The 16,438-nt window shown below is 40.9% G+C and overlaps 1 protein-coding gene across 1 annotated transcript; it reads right to left on the bottom strand.

The window, feature by feature from the left end:
* Window positions 1–983: 983 nt before the first annotated feature.
* On the bottom strand, window positions 984–14,303 carry MINAR2 (membrane integral NOTCH2 associated receptor 2). Its single transcript, XM_038403833.1, has 3 exons — window positions 14,139–14,303; window positions 2,810–3,055; window positions 984–1,163 (listed from the first exon to the last, which is right to left on the bottom strand). Exons 1-3 carry the CDS (start codon window positions 14,301–14,303, stop codon window positions 984–986), a joined length of 591 nt encoding a protein of 196 aa, XP_038259761.1.
* Between the last annotated feature and the right edge of the window lie 2,135 nt (window positions 14,304–16,438).

The following is a 16,438-nucleotide window of genomic DNA, read 5'->3' as shown; positions in this document are numbered from 1 at the left end:
CCTCCTGTGTGCGCACACAGTTTGCGTTGTCTACAGGTTGTGATACAGTATTTGTCAACTTAGCTTGTATTTCATTATCCTGAATAATTCTGATACATCAATCTGTTTTTCTAAGCTCTTTTAACACTTTCAGGTGTTCCATTTATTTGTGCATGACTCTTATCACATCGTTTAAACAGAAATCATTCTTTAACACCTTCAATGTGGATCTGCTATTCCAGTTTCTGCTCTAGAACTCAAACGTCTGTGATGTGGCATCTAACAAAATACTGACACGGTCACTTTAGTGGGTGATACACTGGTAATAGAGTGTGAGGGATGTGAGGAAGCAGTGAGATGGTAAATTGAGGCCCTGTCTCTGGTAACTCTTAACATGGAAGCTCGAGATCCTGTGGGTTTTGTTTGTTTGTTTGCTTGTTTTTAAGTGTTGTGAATAACCCAAGCATCTAGGCTGGCTCTGTGAGAACTTGAATGCTCTGTGATTGCAGCAAATTACTCCCTAGTCCAAGCCCCGACTAGTATCTAATTTATTGCTTTGTAAAACACTTTGAAATACCTTGAATGCTACATTGTCACACTCTTATGACATAACAACTGGGGTAGATCTGGAAGGTATGATATGGGATTTTGCATAGTATGTGGACAAGTACAGTAGCAAAAATTTCTATATACTAGCCACATGCACCATGTATCTGAGATTAGAATCTGGCCCAGAACACTGTTCAGAAGAATAAGCTGCTAAATGAGCATCTTAATAATAGTGCTGTGAATTACACAGATAACATAAAGCAGGTACTGTAGTGCTCAGTGTATTTCTCTCTTCCAAGGACCGATTCCTTATGCTGAATAGGGATATCATAAAACTTAGATGTCAAATAAATTAAATTCATGACAACAACTTTGAAATTCAGATAAAACCAGGGGAGGAAATTATTTTCATAAAAACATTTATTGGAAAACCTCTGTGACTGGATTTGGCTGTATCAAGTAAATAGTATGCTAACAGTGACTATTGCAATCAAGATGCAGATAGCAAATACCACAAGCAGGACAATTAGGCAACATTTGGAATATTTCTTTTCTCTCTCTTTCTTTTTCAGCAAGGTGTCATACCCAGGAGTATAAATATCCCCCATCCAAAATTGTAGATCATTAGGATTTTCCTAAAAGAAAGATCAGAAAATGAACTCAGCTCCTCTGTATTCTATGTAAAGTCACCAGAACATAGTTGATCAGGTATTTTGGTTATCACTTAGTAATTAATGAATTTAAAACATCACAATTCAAATCAGAAAAATTTACACTTGTACTCTAGGCTGCAGAGACGCTAAATGCTGTCCCACTATTATAATCATAGCTTTCAGCCAGGAACCTAATGTAGGACACCAGCCATTGAAATGTGATAGAGACCCTGAAGGAACCTCCTAACATTCTCATGCTGATGCAGAGGTGCTAATTTACAAATGCAGATCGGAGTCACTTTTCAGCAAGGAGAATGGTAAAAAAAAAAACCACAAAACCCTAAAAGTAATACACACTAACCCACAAGCAGAAAGGAGTAGTGGTGGGGATGTGATTATGAGAAGTTAAATTCTTTGAAAAAGTACATTGAGACATAATTTATTTGTCCTGGTCCTTATATGGCCACCATCAACACGGTTAGGGCTAGATCCACAAAGGGACTTAGCTGCTACAGCACCTAACTTTTAGGTACCGTGCCACCTAATGAAATCCACAGCCCTGAATGAGACACATGAGGAGAGAAGCACCTTCCAATGGAATTCTCAGAAGCCAGCAAGCTGAGCAAGGAACCACCTAAACTAGTCACTAGGAACTGCTGAGGAGAGAGGCAGGACTTAGGCCAGTGAGAGAGAATGGATGAGTCTCTAGCCCAGTGATTAGGGCACTCAAGTAGAAAACCTGGGTTCCAGGCCCTGCTCCAATGAATGTTTAAGTATTTTATAAAAAGTAGATCAGCTTCAGCAGACGAGATGGAAACATCCCCCCACCCCAAATCAGCCAGAGCAGGGCTTCAAACCTAGGTCTCCCAGGTGAGTACCCTAATTACTGGGCTTTTGGGGACCACCTCCCCTCAGCTGTCTTTTGTTTGGGCTAGGCATGCCCTAAGAACTCCTACCAGATCACACCCTGCAGTTAAGATAGGTGGGGAATGCCTAATGTGAGACCCTGCTGGTGGTTAGATGGGAGCTTTTTGTCAAGCAGATCAGCAGCGGCAGGACTTAGGCGGCTGTGTGCATGCGCACTGGCAAACATTTGGGAACCTATGGGGATTTTACCAGTGGAAACTCAAGTGCCTAGTGACTTTATATACCTATGGAATTAGGCAGCAGCTGAGCAGGGCTTTTGAGGATCTCACTAGTGGCTAAATATTGGCCTTAGGTCCCCTAAAGTGGGAATTAGGCACATGAATCCCTTTGTAGATCTAGCCCTTAGTACCTTACAAACAAATATGAATTTTCCCCCACATCCCCTGTGTGAGAGAGGAAAATATTATTATACCCCTTTTAAAGATGGGGAAAAGTAACATTAAGTGACTTGCTATAGGTGACAGAGGACAGCTGTGGCAGAGCCAGGACTGAACTGCAGTCTTCAGTGTCTTAACCATACTACTATCCTACCTCTCATGATTGGATCCATATTGCTATGGAATCCTTACAAAAACATGTTCAGATTTACTTCTGAAACCAGAATCACCAGCAAATGAGCACCTCATTTTATTCAGTGGTTCAAGTGTAAATACAATGCATAGCATCTGGGTTTGTTCATGTATGAGTCTATAGCACAATACCTTTAAGTAGTTAGCCAGGTTAGAATGCAGTGAATGCTTGTCATAGTCTTGAACAGTCCAGGAAGGTTTTTTTTCTCTCACTGCCCAGTCATCATCAGTTCGGATGTCAATGCACAAGGGATTGCGCTTGATGGTGGATTTCAAGGTGACAGTGGTTATATGTTTACCAAGAGCTTTGTCAATCATTGTTGGGCTGACCCCACTCAATTCTAAGCCAGGCTGCTCAAAGACATTTCTTTTTTCTCTCTGCAGGATAGTCAGGACAAAAAACGGTTATCATCCGCATTCTTCTCATGACACAGATGCCCTTACACATTCACAGTCTATTGTGCAGTCGAACTAACTGTAAAATAATAACTGCCTACACCTTGTGCAGCTTTTCTTCTTGTGTGGAATGAGAGCCGGTGCAAAATGAGTGCCAAATGCTGTTGTTGGTATGAATTGGCATGGTAATGGCTGTTGGAAGAGAAAACTGTCATAGAAAACAAGTGCAACAAAATAACTGCCATAAGAATTGGGTTTAGAATTGCTGTTCTGATGAAGACAAAAGAAATATATAATGCTGAAGCAGAGTTGTGGGGACCAAAATGCATTAGAGATTGAGGGCCCAAAACACACATGGGTGTAACTTCACATAGCTTCTGTCCTGCTTTATTCTCTGCAGAAACTGAACAGATTCCACTGATTGTGCCTTCACTGAACCCTTTTATTTTAAGCTCCCTCCACTATTTCCACACCAGTCCCAGTGCAACAGTCCATTGACAGCACCACCATGATTTTTTTTGGCCCTCTCCTCAGGACCTGAGGAGCACAGAGGTCTCCCTCCCCCAGGCCTCCATGTAACTGGGCTCAACTACCCCTGGCTCCCTTTCTCTTCCCCTAGGACTTCCTTCCTGCCTCTTTATCAACCTTGAGCGGATGGAATTTTTGGCAGCTTATCCCAGCCAAGCCAACCAGCCTGATTGTTTAATTCCCTCCATAAACTTTCTTAAGAGGAACTAATTAACATCTGAGCAATCAGCATGCACACTCACCTGTTTGCTCCCTGCTCCCTCCCTCCCTCTGTCACAGTGGTGTAAGTGGATATATCTTGATTGATTTAGTGCAGTTTCACCATTGGACAGCAGGGGTAAGATTCTTACCCCAGTTCTGGATTCTTTATCTACAGTCTTTGTTTACACTACTGCGCGGGGTCAATCTAAGATATGCAACTTCAGCTACGTGAATAGTGCAGCTGAAGTTGACGTACTTAGATCTACTTACTGCGGTGTCTTCACTGCAGTAAGTCAACAGCCGATGCTCTCCCATCGACTCCGCTTATGCTCCTCATTCTGGTGGAGTACCAGAGTCGACGGGAGAGTGCTCAGCAGTTGATTTATCGCGTCTATACGAGATGCCATAAATCGACCCCCGCTGGATCAATTGCTGCCCGCCAATCTGGCGGGTAGTGTAGACAAGCCCTTTGTGTCAAGTAAAAGTGCTGAAGCAATGTAAAGGGGCCCTCAAAGCCCAATATTGGGCTGGGGTAGAATTCTGCTGGTGAAGGCTTTGTAGAAGCCCCAGATCCTTCAAGAGTTGGCAAAGCTCTTGCAAATATTGTGCAGGCCAATGCTGTTACAAGAAACCTGAACAGCACAATTTCAGCTCACCACAATTCCCTTTTCACTGCTACTTTGAATTAAATGAATTCTAGCAGCCCCGGAAGACACATTTTTGATACATTCATCACATCCCTTAAATAAATTCATAGCTGTCCAAAGGCAGTCCCAGAATTACTCTTACAGCATATATGCATTACAAATGAAACTCTCCTGGTTAGAAAATAACATTTCTCTCCTAGTTCCTTAACAGTTCTTTGGACTGGAAACTTTGATTTGAGACAGCTGAAGTCTGAGCCTGGACTGGTGACTGCATCATAGGGAGCACTGGAGAGGAGTTAGAATCACATACTAAAGCAGCCTTATTAAAAATAAATATATCTCAGAGAAGTGATCAAAACAGATTTCCAAATACTCCTTCCCACACCTCCATAAAAGGTCTAAGCAGCTTCAAAATTCATTCACCCAAAAAAGGTTTCAAAGGCAAGCAAAACAAGATCTTTTTTCCAGCCCTCCGAGGGATAAATGAAGAGATTTAATATATACTAATTCCCCAATCATCGTGTGTGTGTGTGTGTGTGTTTGTGGGAGGGGGATGAGGGGTTGGTTTCTTTAAAAATAATGTGAGGGGGGAGAGAAAACAGCAGATTCTATATACATAATCCAATGAGGAAACATCATTCAGGCATGCTTATCTCTCTCCCATGCACAAGGAACTAAGTGTGTTTCCCATCCATAATCATCATGATCTGGTACTAGAGGACAGATGGATCCCCATTACCCACAGCCCATGTGTTAGCTCACTGTAGTTGCCGTATGTCAGTATTTAACTTTGACAGAGGTTTCACATCACAGTTATAGCTGGCACTAGAGCCATCTAGCTTCTGCTGGCCTTTGTTTTCAGTTAAGTTGGCATTTTAAACTGTCTACTCTTGCTGCCTGTACTATGTTTCTTCAATTACTTTAATGATGCTTCCTGCAGGCTTGCGAAATGGATGTACTTGGAGAACATAGCATAAGAACTTAAGAATGGCCATGCTGGGTCAGATCAATGGTCCATCTATCCCAGGACCCTGGCTTCTGACAGCAGCTGGTGCCAGATGCTTCAGAGGGAATGAACAGAACAGGGCAATTGTTGAGTGATCTATCCCTTGTTGTCCCTTTCCATCTTCTGACAGTCAAAATCTTAGGGACACCTTAGGGTTTTGTCCCTGACCATCTTGGCTAAGAGCCACCGATAGATAAGTTCCAATTATAATTTTGGTCTTCACAACATCCCATGGCTACAGCTTGACTATGCATTATGTGAAGAAGTACTTCCTTATGTTGGAATCATAGAATATCAGGGTTAGAAGGGACCTCAGGAAGTCATCTAGTCCAACCCCCTGCTCAAAGCAAGTTTTAAACTTGCTGCCTATTAATTTCATTAGGTGGCCCCTGGTTCTTGTGTTATGTGAAGGGGTAAATAACACTTCCCTATTCACTTTCTTCACACTATTCATGATTTTATACATTTCTATCATATCCCCCGTTAGCTACTCTTTTCTAAGCTAAACAGTCCCAATCTTTTTAATCTCTCCCCATATGGAAGCTGTTCCATACCCCAATCATTTTTGTTGCTCTTCTCTGTATTTTTCCTATTCTAATATAGCTTTTTTGAGATGGGGCAACCAAAATTGCACACAGTATTCAAGGTGTGGGTGTACTATGGATTTTAGTGGCATTATGATATCTATCCCTTTCCTAATGATTCCTAACATTCTGTTAGCTTTTTAAATTGCTGTAGATATTGAGCAGATGTTTTCAGTGCACTATCTATGACTCCAAGATCCCTTTCTTGTGTGATAACATGCATTGTGTATGTACAGTTGGGATTATGTTTTCCAGTGTGCATTACTTTGCATTTATTAACATCGAATGTAATCTGCCATTTTGTTGCCACCTCACTATTTACCTTTTTTTTTTTTAACCTTTATGAATATGTTGAACAGCACTGGTCCTGTATAGATCCTTGGGAGATCCCGCTATTTACCTCTTTCCACTGTGAATACTGACCATTTATTCCTACCCTTTGTTTCCTGTCTTTTACTCAATTACTGATCAATGGGAGGACCTTCCCTTTTATCTCATGACTGTTTACTCTGCTTATGAGTGTTTGGTAAGGAATCTTGTTAAAAGCTTTCTGGAAGTCTAAGAACACTATATCCACTGGATCACCCTTATCCACATGCTTGTTGACCCCCTCAAAGAATTCTAATAGATTGATGAAGCACAATTTCCTTTTACAAACGCCATGTTGACTCTTCCCCCATTGTGTTCATCTATGCATCTGATGATTTCCACCAATTTGCCTGTAATGAAACTGGCATACTGCCCTCTAATTGCCAGGATCACTTCTAGAGCCTTTTTAAAAAGTAGGAGAAGATTACGTTGAAGAAAGTGGGCACTCTCACCAGGGGAATGTTCATCCTGCGTAGGCTAAAATATTGTGAAAAGAATGTGCCTTGACAGTGTTGAGTTTTAAAGCAGTTGTTTTAAATAAAAATATTTCAAAATAAAGACAGGCTAATTGGTTCAAATTTTTCTCAATGGTGGTTTGACCGCATGTTATTGGTGATGCACCAAATAATCTAATTAACACTTCATCCCAGCTGTTAATCTATTTAACCCTTCTTCCCCATGGGAATAGTGATGTAGGAATGTGGGTATACGCTACCCATGAGCATGATCAAGGGGAAGAGATGATGGCAGCGGCAGCTAGAATTTTTATGAGAAAGGACTGGTATACATGGTGGGAGATTTGTAGGAAAGCCATAGTGATGTGGAGATGATGATATAATTAACTTGAATGTAGCAGAGCATGCTATCTTGGAGATTTGGAGTAGATGTAGCCCTGAAAATAGAGAATGAGAAGGAAAGATGCTGCCTTACAGAAGTAGAGGTTTAGGTTTAAGGGATAATAAGACAGAGAGATAGCAGGTATCCCACAAAAAAGATTATGCACAGAAGAAGCAGAGAAATAGAAGAGGGTAATATGCAGAAAAATATTATAAATATTCATTCACAACCCCTTTGCATAGACTTTCATTCTAAACAGATTGTGTTAATAAGAATGTTCAACGAAAGGGAAAGCGTTGTGAATCCTGGTACAAATGTGCAAGTACACAAGTATTGATGATATATATAACATCAGTTTGAGAAGCCAGCTTGACAGCTCTTTGTGGATTTGGATGGGATCTAAAACAGAAATAATAGCATGTGACTTAAGTGACTATTCATACAATACACATAGTGAATTGGAAGCCGTGAATAGTCAGAGCAACCATTATACTGAAGAACTGATAAGGAAGCCACAGTCAGAAATGTATTCACCAAGAATTCATTGAGCAAATTTGCAAACCCTGAAGTGTTTGCTTAACAAATAACTTGCCAAGAGAAAAAGAGCTTTGACTAATTTTTCATTGTGAATACTTTTCCTACCTCTAAGTAGGACAGAGATCTAGTGTAGAGAATGTGGCTATGCAATTAACCTGAAGACTTACAGAGAATTAAAGATAGCTCCATTCCTGGAAGACCTAGTTTCTTGGTGGGGTCTCTAATCCAACCTAGTTATTTTATTATTTCATGGCATAAACTACAACATGATCTATTTATTTACGAAACATTTTAATCACATCACATGATACCTAATTTTAGGCTTTTTTTCTTTAATCATTAGAACTTTTTGAAGTTTCAGCATACTTTTGTCTATTCCTATGATGAAAAAAAATGTGTTAAAATAAAGAACATGATCCATCAAAACCAGGAAATCAAGAATTAAGGCAGAAACTTGGTCTCAAGCCCATTTTACTGAAAGTAGGGATCAAAGGGATTTCTACACAAGAGGTGATTTTACATATTGTAGGTCAAATTCTGTTTGCTATATATATTATATAACACCTTGTAACAGATGTTCTTACATCAAGCTCTCACATAGTTGGTCACTTCACTGAGTCACTTGACTAAACTAGAATAATATTTGGTTAGCAGTCCTTTATTCCCACAGTGCCTCCTTCCCCTGAGCTTACATATGACTTTTATGGCATGGCTGACCTTGACCTTTAGCTCCTAGACCTGTCGAAGGCGGGATTCCAAATCATGGGAAAGGTGGGGGAATGGACTCTGCCATCGAGGAAAATCTTGTTTGTTGATTGGCCCATGTAGACAGCATTATAGAAATGCAGTCCAGAGGTGACAAAGGTAATAATAACTCTGACAAGTTTCCTACTTTGCAGGAAATCTGCAATCTTTGTGCCAGTCTTTGTGCTAGATGACTACAAAATGCTCTTGACTGCAGCTGCGCCATGACCATCTGGGTATTCAAGAGGCTTATAGTTTGCAACCAATGCTAAGAAAATGTGAAGAAACTGAACCTAATGAGGGGCCACATATCAGTTTCACCATCTCTGCTAGCTGTTATACACAGCCTACTAGCATCATCCTCATCTTGTCTGAACTGAACTTCAGCCAGCTAGTCCTAATCCAGGCCCCAATCTTGGCTAAATATTGGAGTGCTGAGCGACTGCCTTGGCTGAGTCCAATGAAAAACAGATGTAGAGCTGAGTGTCATCAACATATCAATGACAATGCAACCCAGATCAGCTCTGTATCTCCTGTAGTGGCCTCAAATACAAATCAAAAATGTAGGGTGACACAATGGAATATTGGCAGCACCTCAAATGAGAGAACCCTTGGGGAAGAAGAGCAATCACTCAGCACTATACCATGTGGGTCCTCTCAAGAGGAAGGAATGGAGCAATTAAAGCACCACTTCATCTATCTTTGTCAGTGTCCACAACTGTGCCAACAAAACTTCATGGTCAATGGATAGAAAAGCAGGTGGTAAATGTGAAAGTGTCAGTGTGTGCACTTGGTCTTTTTCAATTGCCAGGAGGAGATAATTAATGAAAGAGGCAAGGGCTGTCTGTACCAAGCTAGACCTAAAATCAAACTGATAGTGGTCCAGGGAATTTAAGTAGTACACAGATTGCCAAGAATTGCTTCACCACAAACTCCTCAATAACAATGAAAGTGGGTGGCAGGGCAACAATTACATTAGCAAATAATTAGCATGAGTTAATTCTGTGGGAAGTGATAAATTCATTATACACCCCAGAGCATTATGTCACACCTCTGAGAAATGCACTACCACAGATCCTTGTCTTTCCTTAAAGGCATGCTTCTGGGAAACTAGCTGTGACAGAAAAGGAGCTGCTATGTACTATCTAAGAATTTGGACATGCAATAATGATCTGAATAGTGTATGCAGTGTTGTTGTAGCCGTGTCAGCCCTAGGCTCTTAAAGACAAGGTGGATGAGGTAATATCTTTTATTGGATAAACTTCTCTCTCAGCTTGTGTCTCTCAGCAATAGAAGTTTGTCTAATAAAATATATTACCTCATCTACCTTGTCTGTGTGAATATTATAAGTGACCCGGTCACTGGGGTAAAGTTACTGTATAGCTATTGTGGTTTATTAGCATTTCCCATATGAATGTATCTAACTTAATGGGGGAGTGGGGCTGTGGGAAGAACAAACAGGAAAGGAACACCATGGTTCTTTAAGTAAGCAATCTCAAACAAATGCTTGGAAGACAACGGGTCCAGCTGTTAGCTTCAAGGTTCCTGTAGCCAACACATTGCAAGTATTGTTTTGCCAGAGCTGGGAGGCTGGAGATCAAAAGAACACTAACGAGTTAAAAAAATGTTCTCAAGGGAAGAAGGGAATGGGTCACTTGCCAGAAGCTGTCCAGGGAGACAGGTTGACATAGGGAAAGGCTCTGCTGAGTGAGTTGCCTTAGGGAAAAACAAGCATTAATATGGGCTGGTTTATTGTCTTAAATTTGTTATCTCTGAAATGCTTTTAATCTGATACATAATACTCTGATTGAAGGAGGGTATCTGATCACAGGTTACTGCTGTCATTGCGCCGAGAGAAGGGAACCAAACTGCAGGAGCTGAACCTAAGCCAGACTTGCTGAGGTAAATCACAGTTAGAACACAGGGCACTGAAAGCACCAAGATTATTTTACTTAATAGTTACATGACAAAAATATACAATAAGAGGGAATGAATATTCACACTGCCTGAGACCAAAATAGAAAGTGAAAAAAAGCTTTTGCTCTGAAATGAAGATTAGTTTAATCAGCCTACCTTATATAATGGAATAAATGAAGACACTTATCGGTGAAGGAAACACATAAGCACTTAAGTGCACTTCAGTTTGAATGATCTCATGACAAATGTCCCAAGAAGCACACAAATACATGGCTGAGCAGTCACTTTACACAGGGAGGCCTGAGTAGCAATGTTTCTTAAAAGCAAATGAATTTCTGGACAGAGCATTTCAGCTATGCTCAAGGTTTAATGACTTTAGGAGGCTGTAGATCACAGACACCTGTTCAAAACTGAAACATACCCCTCCTGTTTCTGAATTAACTAACTCTTACACCCCCATTCGTCTGTTCATGTTATTCATAAACCATTAGCTCTGCACTGTGCTATCGTGTTTATTTTGAAGTCTGGAACGCATCAGGTGTTTAGTTTCTCCTTATTTGCTCATCAACAGAAAAGAGAAATAAAAATGCACATTGTGTTTAAGAGCTTTAGCTGAACTACTTGGATCTACAAATGAACATGATGGAAAGGAGAGTTTGTGCCTTAGGTTTAACATTTTAAAAAATAACACTCTAATTTGCTTTCCCTGGGAGATGGTGACTTGAATAGTTTCCCTTTGAGAGGGCCAATGAATGGTGCTGGTTCTGGAATGAATTTCAGGAAAATTTTCTCCATGAGGATTATGAGGAAGATTTTAAGGGAGAACATTCTCTACAGTTTTAATCCTATTGGAAGTTTTCAGTGATGGCGCAATGACAGCTGGTCTTACTTAATGATGATAGGCTGGGACATTCCCTCCTGAGGACTGGGCTCTGCGTTTGGATCTCCTCATACCTGCACAAAGTGGTGGGATGGGAAATAAGCCACCATCACTCCCAGTCTCTTGGATCTTGTGGGCATCTCTTCTTGAGGTTAGTGCACTGTGCTGGGGTAGGGAGAAGGTGTGTTAATGTGTTACAATCCTATGTGAGGGGAAGAAAAACAGTCCTTTATTGTAAGGACAACCTTTATTTTAATAAAAGAATTGGCTGTCCCATACTAAATCATTCTATCAATCATGGGGGGTCACCCCTTGCAACCCCATCATTGGAAATTCACCACCCCTCAATTTGGCCTGGCTGACCATCTGCAGGTGGCCAGGCCTCTGGAGGGGTGGCCAGGCCAAATCTGAATGGCACCAGCAGTTCTTCAGGTGTGCTGATAAATGGCCAGAGCTTAGAGGGCCATGCAGGGAAACTGGGGGTCTCTGGCTAGGTTATTTGCAGAGGCAAAGATGGGGAGTCCAGTTCCTGCTCCCCTCAGCACTGCGGCTGTGCTGCACACTGGACTGGGCCCCTCGTGATGCCTCAGTAATTGCCAGGCTCTGGCTGTGGGTTCCATAGGGATGGTCCAGTGCTGGGCACAAGATGCAGAGCAGGAGTCTCAGAGCAGAAAGTGAAGCTTTTACAGACAGGTCAGGAGCAGAACCAGGTGGAGAGCATCCACTGTGGGCCAGGCAGCAGGAAAGGGGAGAGGAGGGTCCCTGGGGAAGCAGGATTCCCCAAGCACTGTAAATGGGAGAATAAGGGCTTGGCCTTATTTACCCTCCTCAGAAAGTAGCCAGGTTCCCCTGAGGGGTGGCCAGAGGGAGACAAGTGCACAGGCTACTTGCTTTCAGGACCAGTGGCCTTCTCCTTAGACTCGAGCAGCATCTGACATCACAGAGGGTGGAGGGTGACAAGAAGTTACTTGTGGGGAGCAGGTTTCCTCCCCTGTTTTAAAGTTTCAGAGTAGCAGCCGTGTTAGTCTGTATTCGCAAAAAGAAAAGGAGTACTTGTGGCACCTTAGAGACTAACAAATTTATTAGAGCATAAGCTTTCGTGAGCTACAGCTCACTTCATCGGATGCACTTCATCGGATGTTTTAAAGTGATTCTTTCATTTTACTCTTTCTCATGTCCTGCAAGGCTGTGATAATGAACAGGAAGCAATAGTATGGGGCGGAGGCAGCACCTTATAACAAGAGGAACTGTTTCCCTTTACACATACAACAGTTTTCCCTGAATCCAAACCCTGATGACTACAGCAATGTCTTGCATTATACTTACTCTCACTACATCCATCCCCCCACAGGCTGAACTTTTCTGTTTCCTACTTTGGAAGAAGGAAGTTGTTTGGCCAGAGCAATAATGTACATTAAGATGTTTCATGTTGAAGAAGCTGCTGTAGATGTTTTGCATCACTGCACCAAAGGTGTCTGATCTCACCCAGCCAGGGAGGGAGACTAACTTGACCGGTGTCGTAGTGAGTCAATGGTAGAGTTGAGGAAAATCTAACTGCCCTCATGCTTGGTGCAGCAGGTTCTCAATGCATAGGGTGCATTGTCCTTTCCTGTACATTTAATCTCTCAGGTGAATGAGGACTGAGTAACATGTGTGGCTGTTATGGGATCTCCAGAGCACAGCACTTGCCCTGAAGATTTCAGTGTGGCCTGTAGCCTCTGTCATCACCTAGAGGCCTACTGATGTCTCAAGTTTCACGAGTCACCATCCCTGAAGAAAAATCAGTAAGTTTCTGCACTTTCAGCCATGCATGTGTATGTGTGTGTGTGTGTTAGGAAAACTGTTCCTTATTTTCGCAATAAAATGTTGGCAACCCTCCTCCCTTCTGAGGGCAACTTCTGGGGCAGCTGCAGTTGGAGTCATCCCTAAAAACTTGGCTCCAGTAGAATCACATAGCTAGAGAGTCAAAGAAGGAAGCAGTTGTCTCCCCCCCCCACCCCAACGGCGAAGTGGTTCTGTCTTCCAGAACATCCACTGAGGTCTGAACACTTTCTGGAGGTCAAAACCCATGCTGGTTCAATAGAGGACACAGGGCTAGGTTTTTATATTTTGCAATCTGGAGAAAACTCTATGAGGGGAACCTCTACTTAAAGGGGTTCTTCTTTTCTTCCCTGTCTCTGTGTCCTCTGTCTTTTACCCTAACTACTACCCAGTAATAACCCTCTGGTGTCTGCTTAAGTAACTCACCCAACAGCAGTCATGAAGCTAAGTTAATTGTATGGTACACAATCATTGACTGTTAATATCAGTTATTATGGGGAGACAGTAGCTGCTTCTCATCTTTAAGGATGTAACTGAGTTTCCATTTTAAGCCTGAAATTTTCTCTTCCAGAATTTTTCTTCCCTCTAGCTCCTACCAGCATTTTGTTCCTGGGAAGTTTCCATATGACCCCATATAATAATAAGTACAATTAATGTTACACAATATCATTCATACACATACTGGGAAATGCTAAAAAATACCACAACCAGGAGTCAGCAGGTCAGTACCAGTACTAACAAGTGTGGACCTATATGAGAGTGATAAGGTCTGAGCTCGTGATATCAGGAAGATTGTTCTCACAGCCTGCTCTGCTCCCATTGAAGTCAATGGCAAAACTTTCATTGACATCAGTGGTGCAAAATCAGGGACATGCAGTGCCTGCAACCACAGCAAAAGGTTCAAACCCAAATTTCATTTGTTTCTGAACCACAACATTTATAAGGAATAATAAGGAAAGAAGTCAAACATTCAGGTCTTTCATTTAGACCTTACCTGTAAATAGACTTTGTTTTGCCATTGCTGTGTGCCAGGAAAAGTTGCTTCTGGAAATTTTACTAGGCTGGCTTGTAGAGAGGCAGAATTTTTCATTAAAGACTTCACATTTAGTTGTAGGAATTTATCAGGATGGTTGTTGTTTGGCAAAACAGAGAAGTCCATTTTCCCCTCCTGTTGGGCAATAATGAAAACAGCCCAGTCTTCTGCTCCCTGGCTGCTGCGTGCTCCTTCTATTATTAATGAAGTGAAAAAGGATCCTACAGTTGCCTGAAACTATAACTGACCCCTGCTTGGTGTCACGCTCACTTATATCATCTACCAATGATAAAAGATCATTTAGAAGCAGCATAGCAGACAAGACATGCTTCCTCAAGTGCATAGCTTAAGTTTTCAAGTTTAAGGTCCATTTTGATAGATGTATATGTGTTCATTAAAACTAACAGAGTATCAGTGACTAGATGCATGAGACACTTAAATGCACTTCCAGCACTTCCAGCACTTCCTTAAGTGACTTGCCAAAGATCTCAGGCTTACAGTATTTCTTTCTCAGCTAATTAGAAGCAGTTCATACCACAACAGGAATGGTGCAAGTCCTTCAGCAATTATTCTTTGGGGATCCTAACTCATTTGATTTTGTCATACACTTCAGCACAGTAGTTTGATGTTATAACAGTAACATACACATTCTCAGATTAAAGGGATATTTCGTCAGTAAATTTTTCCTCAATATGGGGAATATTAGTTTATTTCATCTATTGATACTGCAAGTGTTCCTTAGGAGCTTGATCTTTCTTCAAGTCAATGGAAAACTCTAATTGACTTGAATAGTATAAGATCAAGCCCTTAATTTTCATTATTGTATCTGTGGTGCTTGTATTTTATTTCAGAGTTTGATACTTTATTTCAGTACTTCATATTTATAAAGCCACTTTGATTTTGACTGATGAAATTTCCTTCCCTCAGCCTAGCCACCAACTATAACCAGTACAGGTAATAAAAAACACCAAGCTTTTATTCTTTGTTTCAATTCAAATTCACGTTTCTAATTCTTGTATTTTATTTCAGATGTCCTTGCCACCTTGCCAAGTAGTTTAGATGCAACATGTAGGTTTTAAAAAAAGATTTTTTACAAAAACACTTAAAAGAAATATCTTAATCTCTTTCTTTTAATTTATGAAAACTGTTTTGGGTTAGATTAAACATTTGTGGTGATTGCAACATGAACTTGGCAGAGTTGTGTTAAAGCATAAAAAGCAGGAAGTAAAAATGACAATTTACAAAAGTTATACTGACTAATCTGTTCTCACTCTCAAAGATGGGTGAAACAGAAAAAGGAAAATGAATAGTTTTAATAGTGACAGTTTTTCAGTTTTAATAATGCAGAGTGTTATTGGTACCAAATAAATAATTTGTAACAATGAATTGATTAAGACATTTCACCTTCTTTTTGTCATCGAGTGTCTATGACTTTCCCCTAATGTATTTATTTGATCACGTTTGTGACCTTTGTTTATTCTGTAGCTGCCAATTGGAATGCCATATTAGAGCAATATTGCTTGGTTGTGATTGGTCACAAGTCAGATGACATCAGGTTTTTTTGACTGGATGAGTAAATTCTTGTAGGCCCTGCTTTAGCAAAATATGCAACTATGCATAACTTTAAACATGTGACTAGTCCTATTGACTTAAATTTAACTCAAGTTAGTGCCTAATTTTAAGTATATGAGGATCTTCAGCTCCCATTTAACTAAGCACTAGCAAGGCAGTCATTTTGCAGGACTGGGACCTATATAAATGGATAAACAAAGCCCCAGACAATTTATTTGTTATAAAGGTACAGTTTGAAATTATCTGACTTGTAGAGCAGCTCAACAAAATGGTAACAAAATGGCACTGAAATTTGGCTTGACTAAATAATTTTTCAGATAACTGCGAAATTGCATAGTTAGGCAAGAGGAGTTGCTGCCTCTTTGCAGGATCTACAGTATGGCTGGCTGAGATGAATGACGAAATACAACATGTGACTGAATCATTTATTGCTCTGTCTACTATTCACCTTCTAATTTGGTTTTAGCAGAATGCAGTTATTCAGAATTGGGTCAAATATTACAATTAGTCATTCAGTGTAGCCCTAAAGGCAACATTTGTTACTTCATGGGGCCTGAACTCCAATGCCACTACCTCATTGGAGGGGAAGGGCTTAAGCCTACTTTCCTGATACTCCAAAGACTGCCATAGAATACCACTCTTTCATTTTTGTTCGTGTCATTGAACCACTTTAAGGAAGGCATGGAATG

Source organism: Dermochelys coriacea, chromosome 5 (assembly GCF_009764565.3).
Source record: "Dermochelys coriacea isolate rDerCor1 chromosome 5, rDerCor1.pri.v4, whole genome shotgun sequence".
Taxonomy (NCBI): domain Eukaryota; kingdom Metazoa; phylum Chordata; order Testudines; family Dermochelyidae; genus Dermochelys; species Dermochelys coriacea.
The sequence above is the reverse complement of the archived record's forward strand: the minus strand, read 5'-3'. Positions and strand labels throughout refer to the sequence as shown.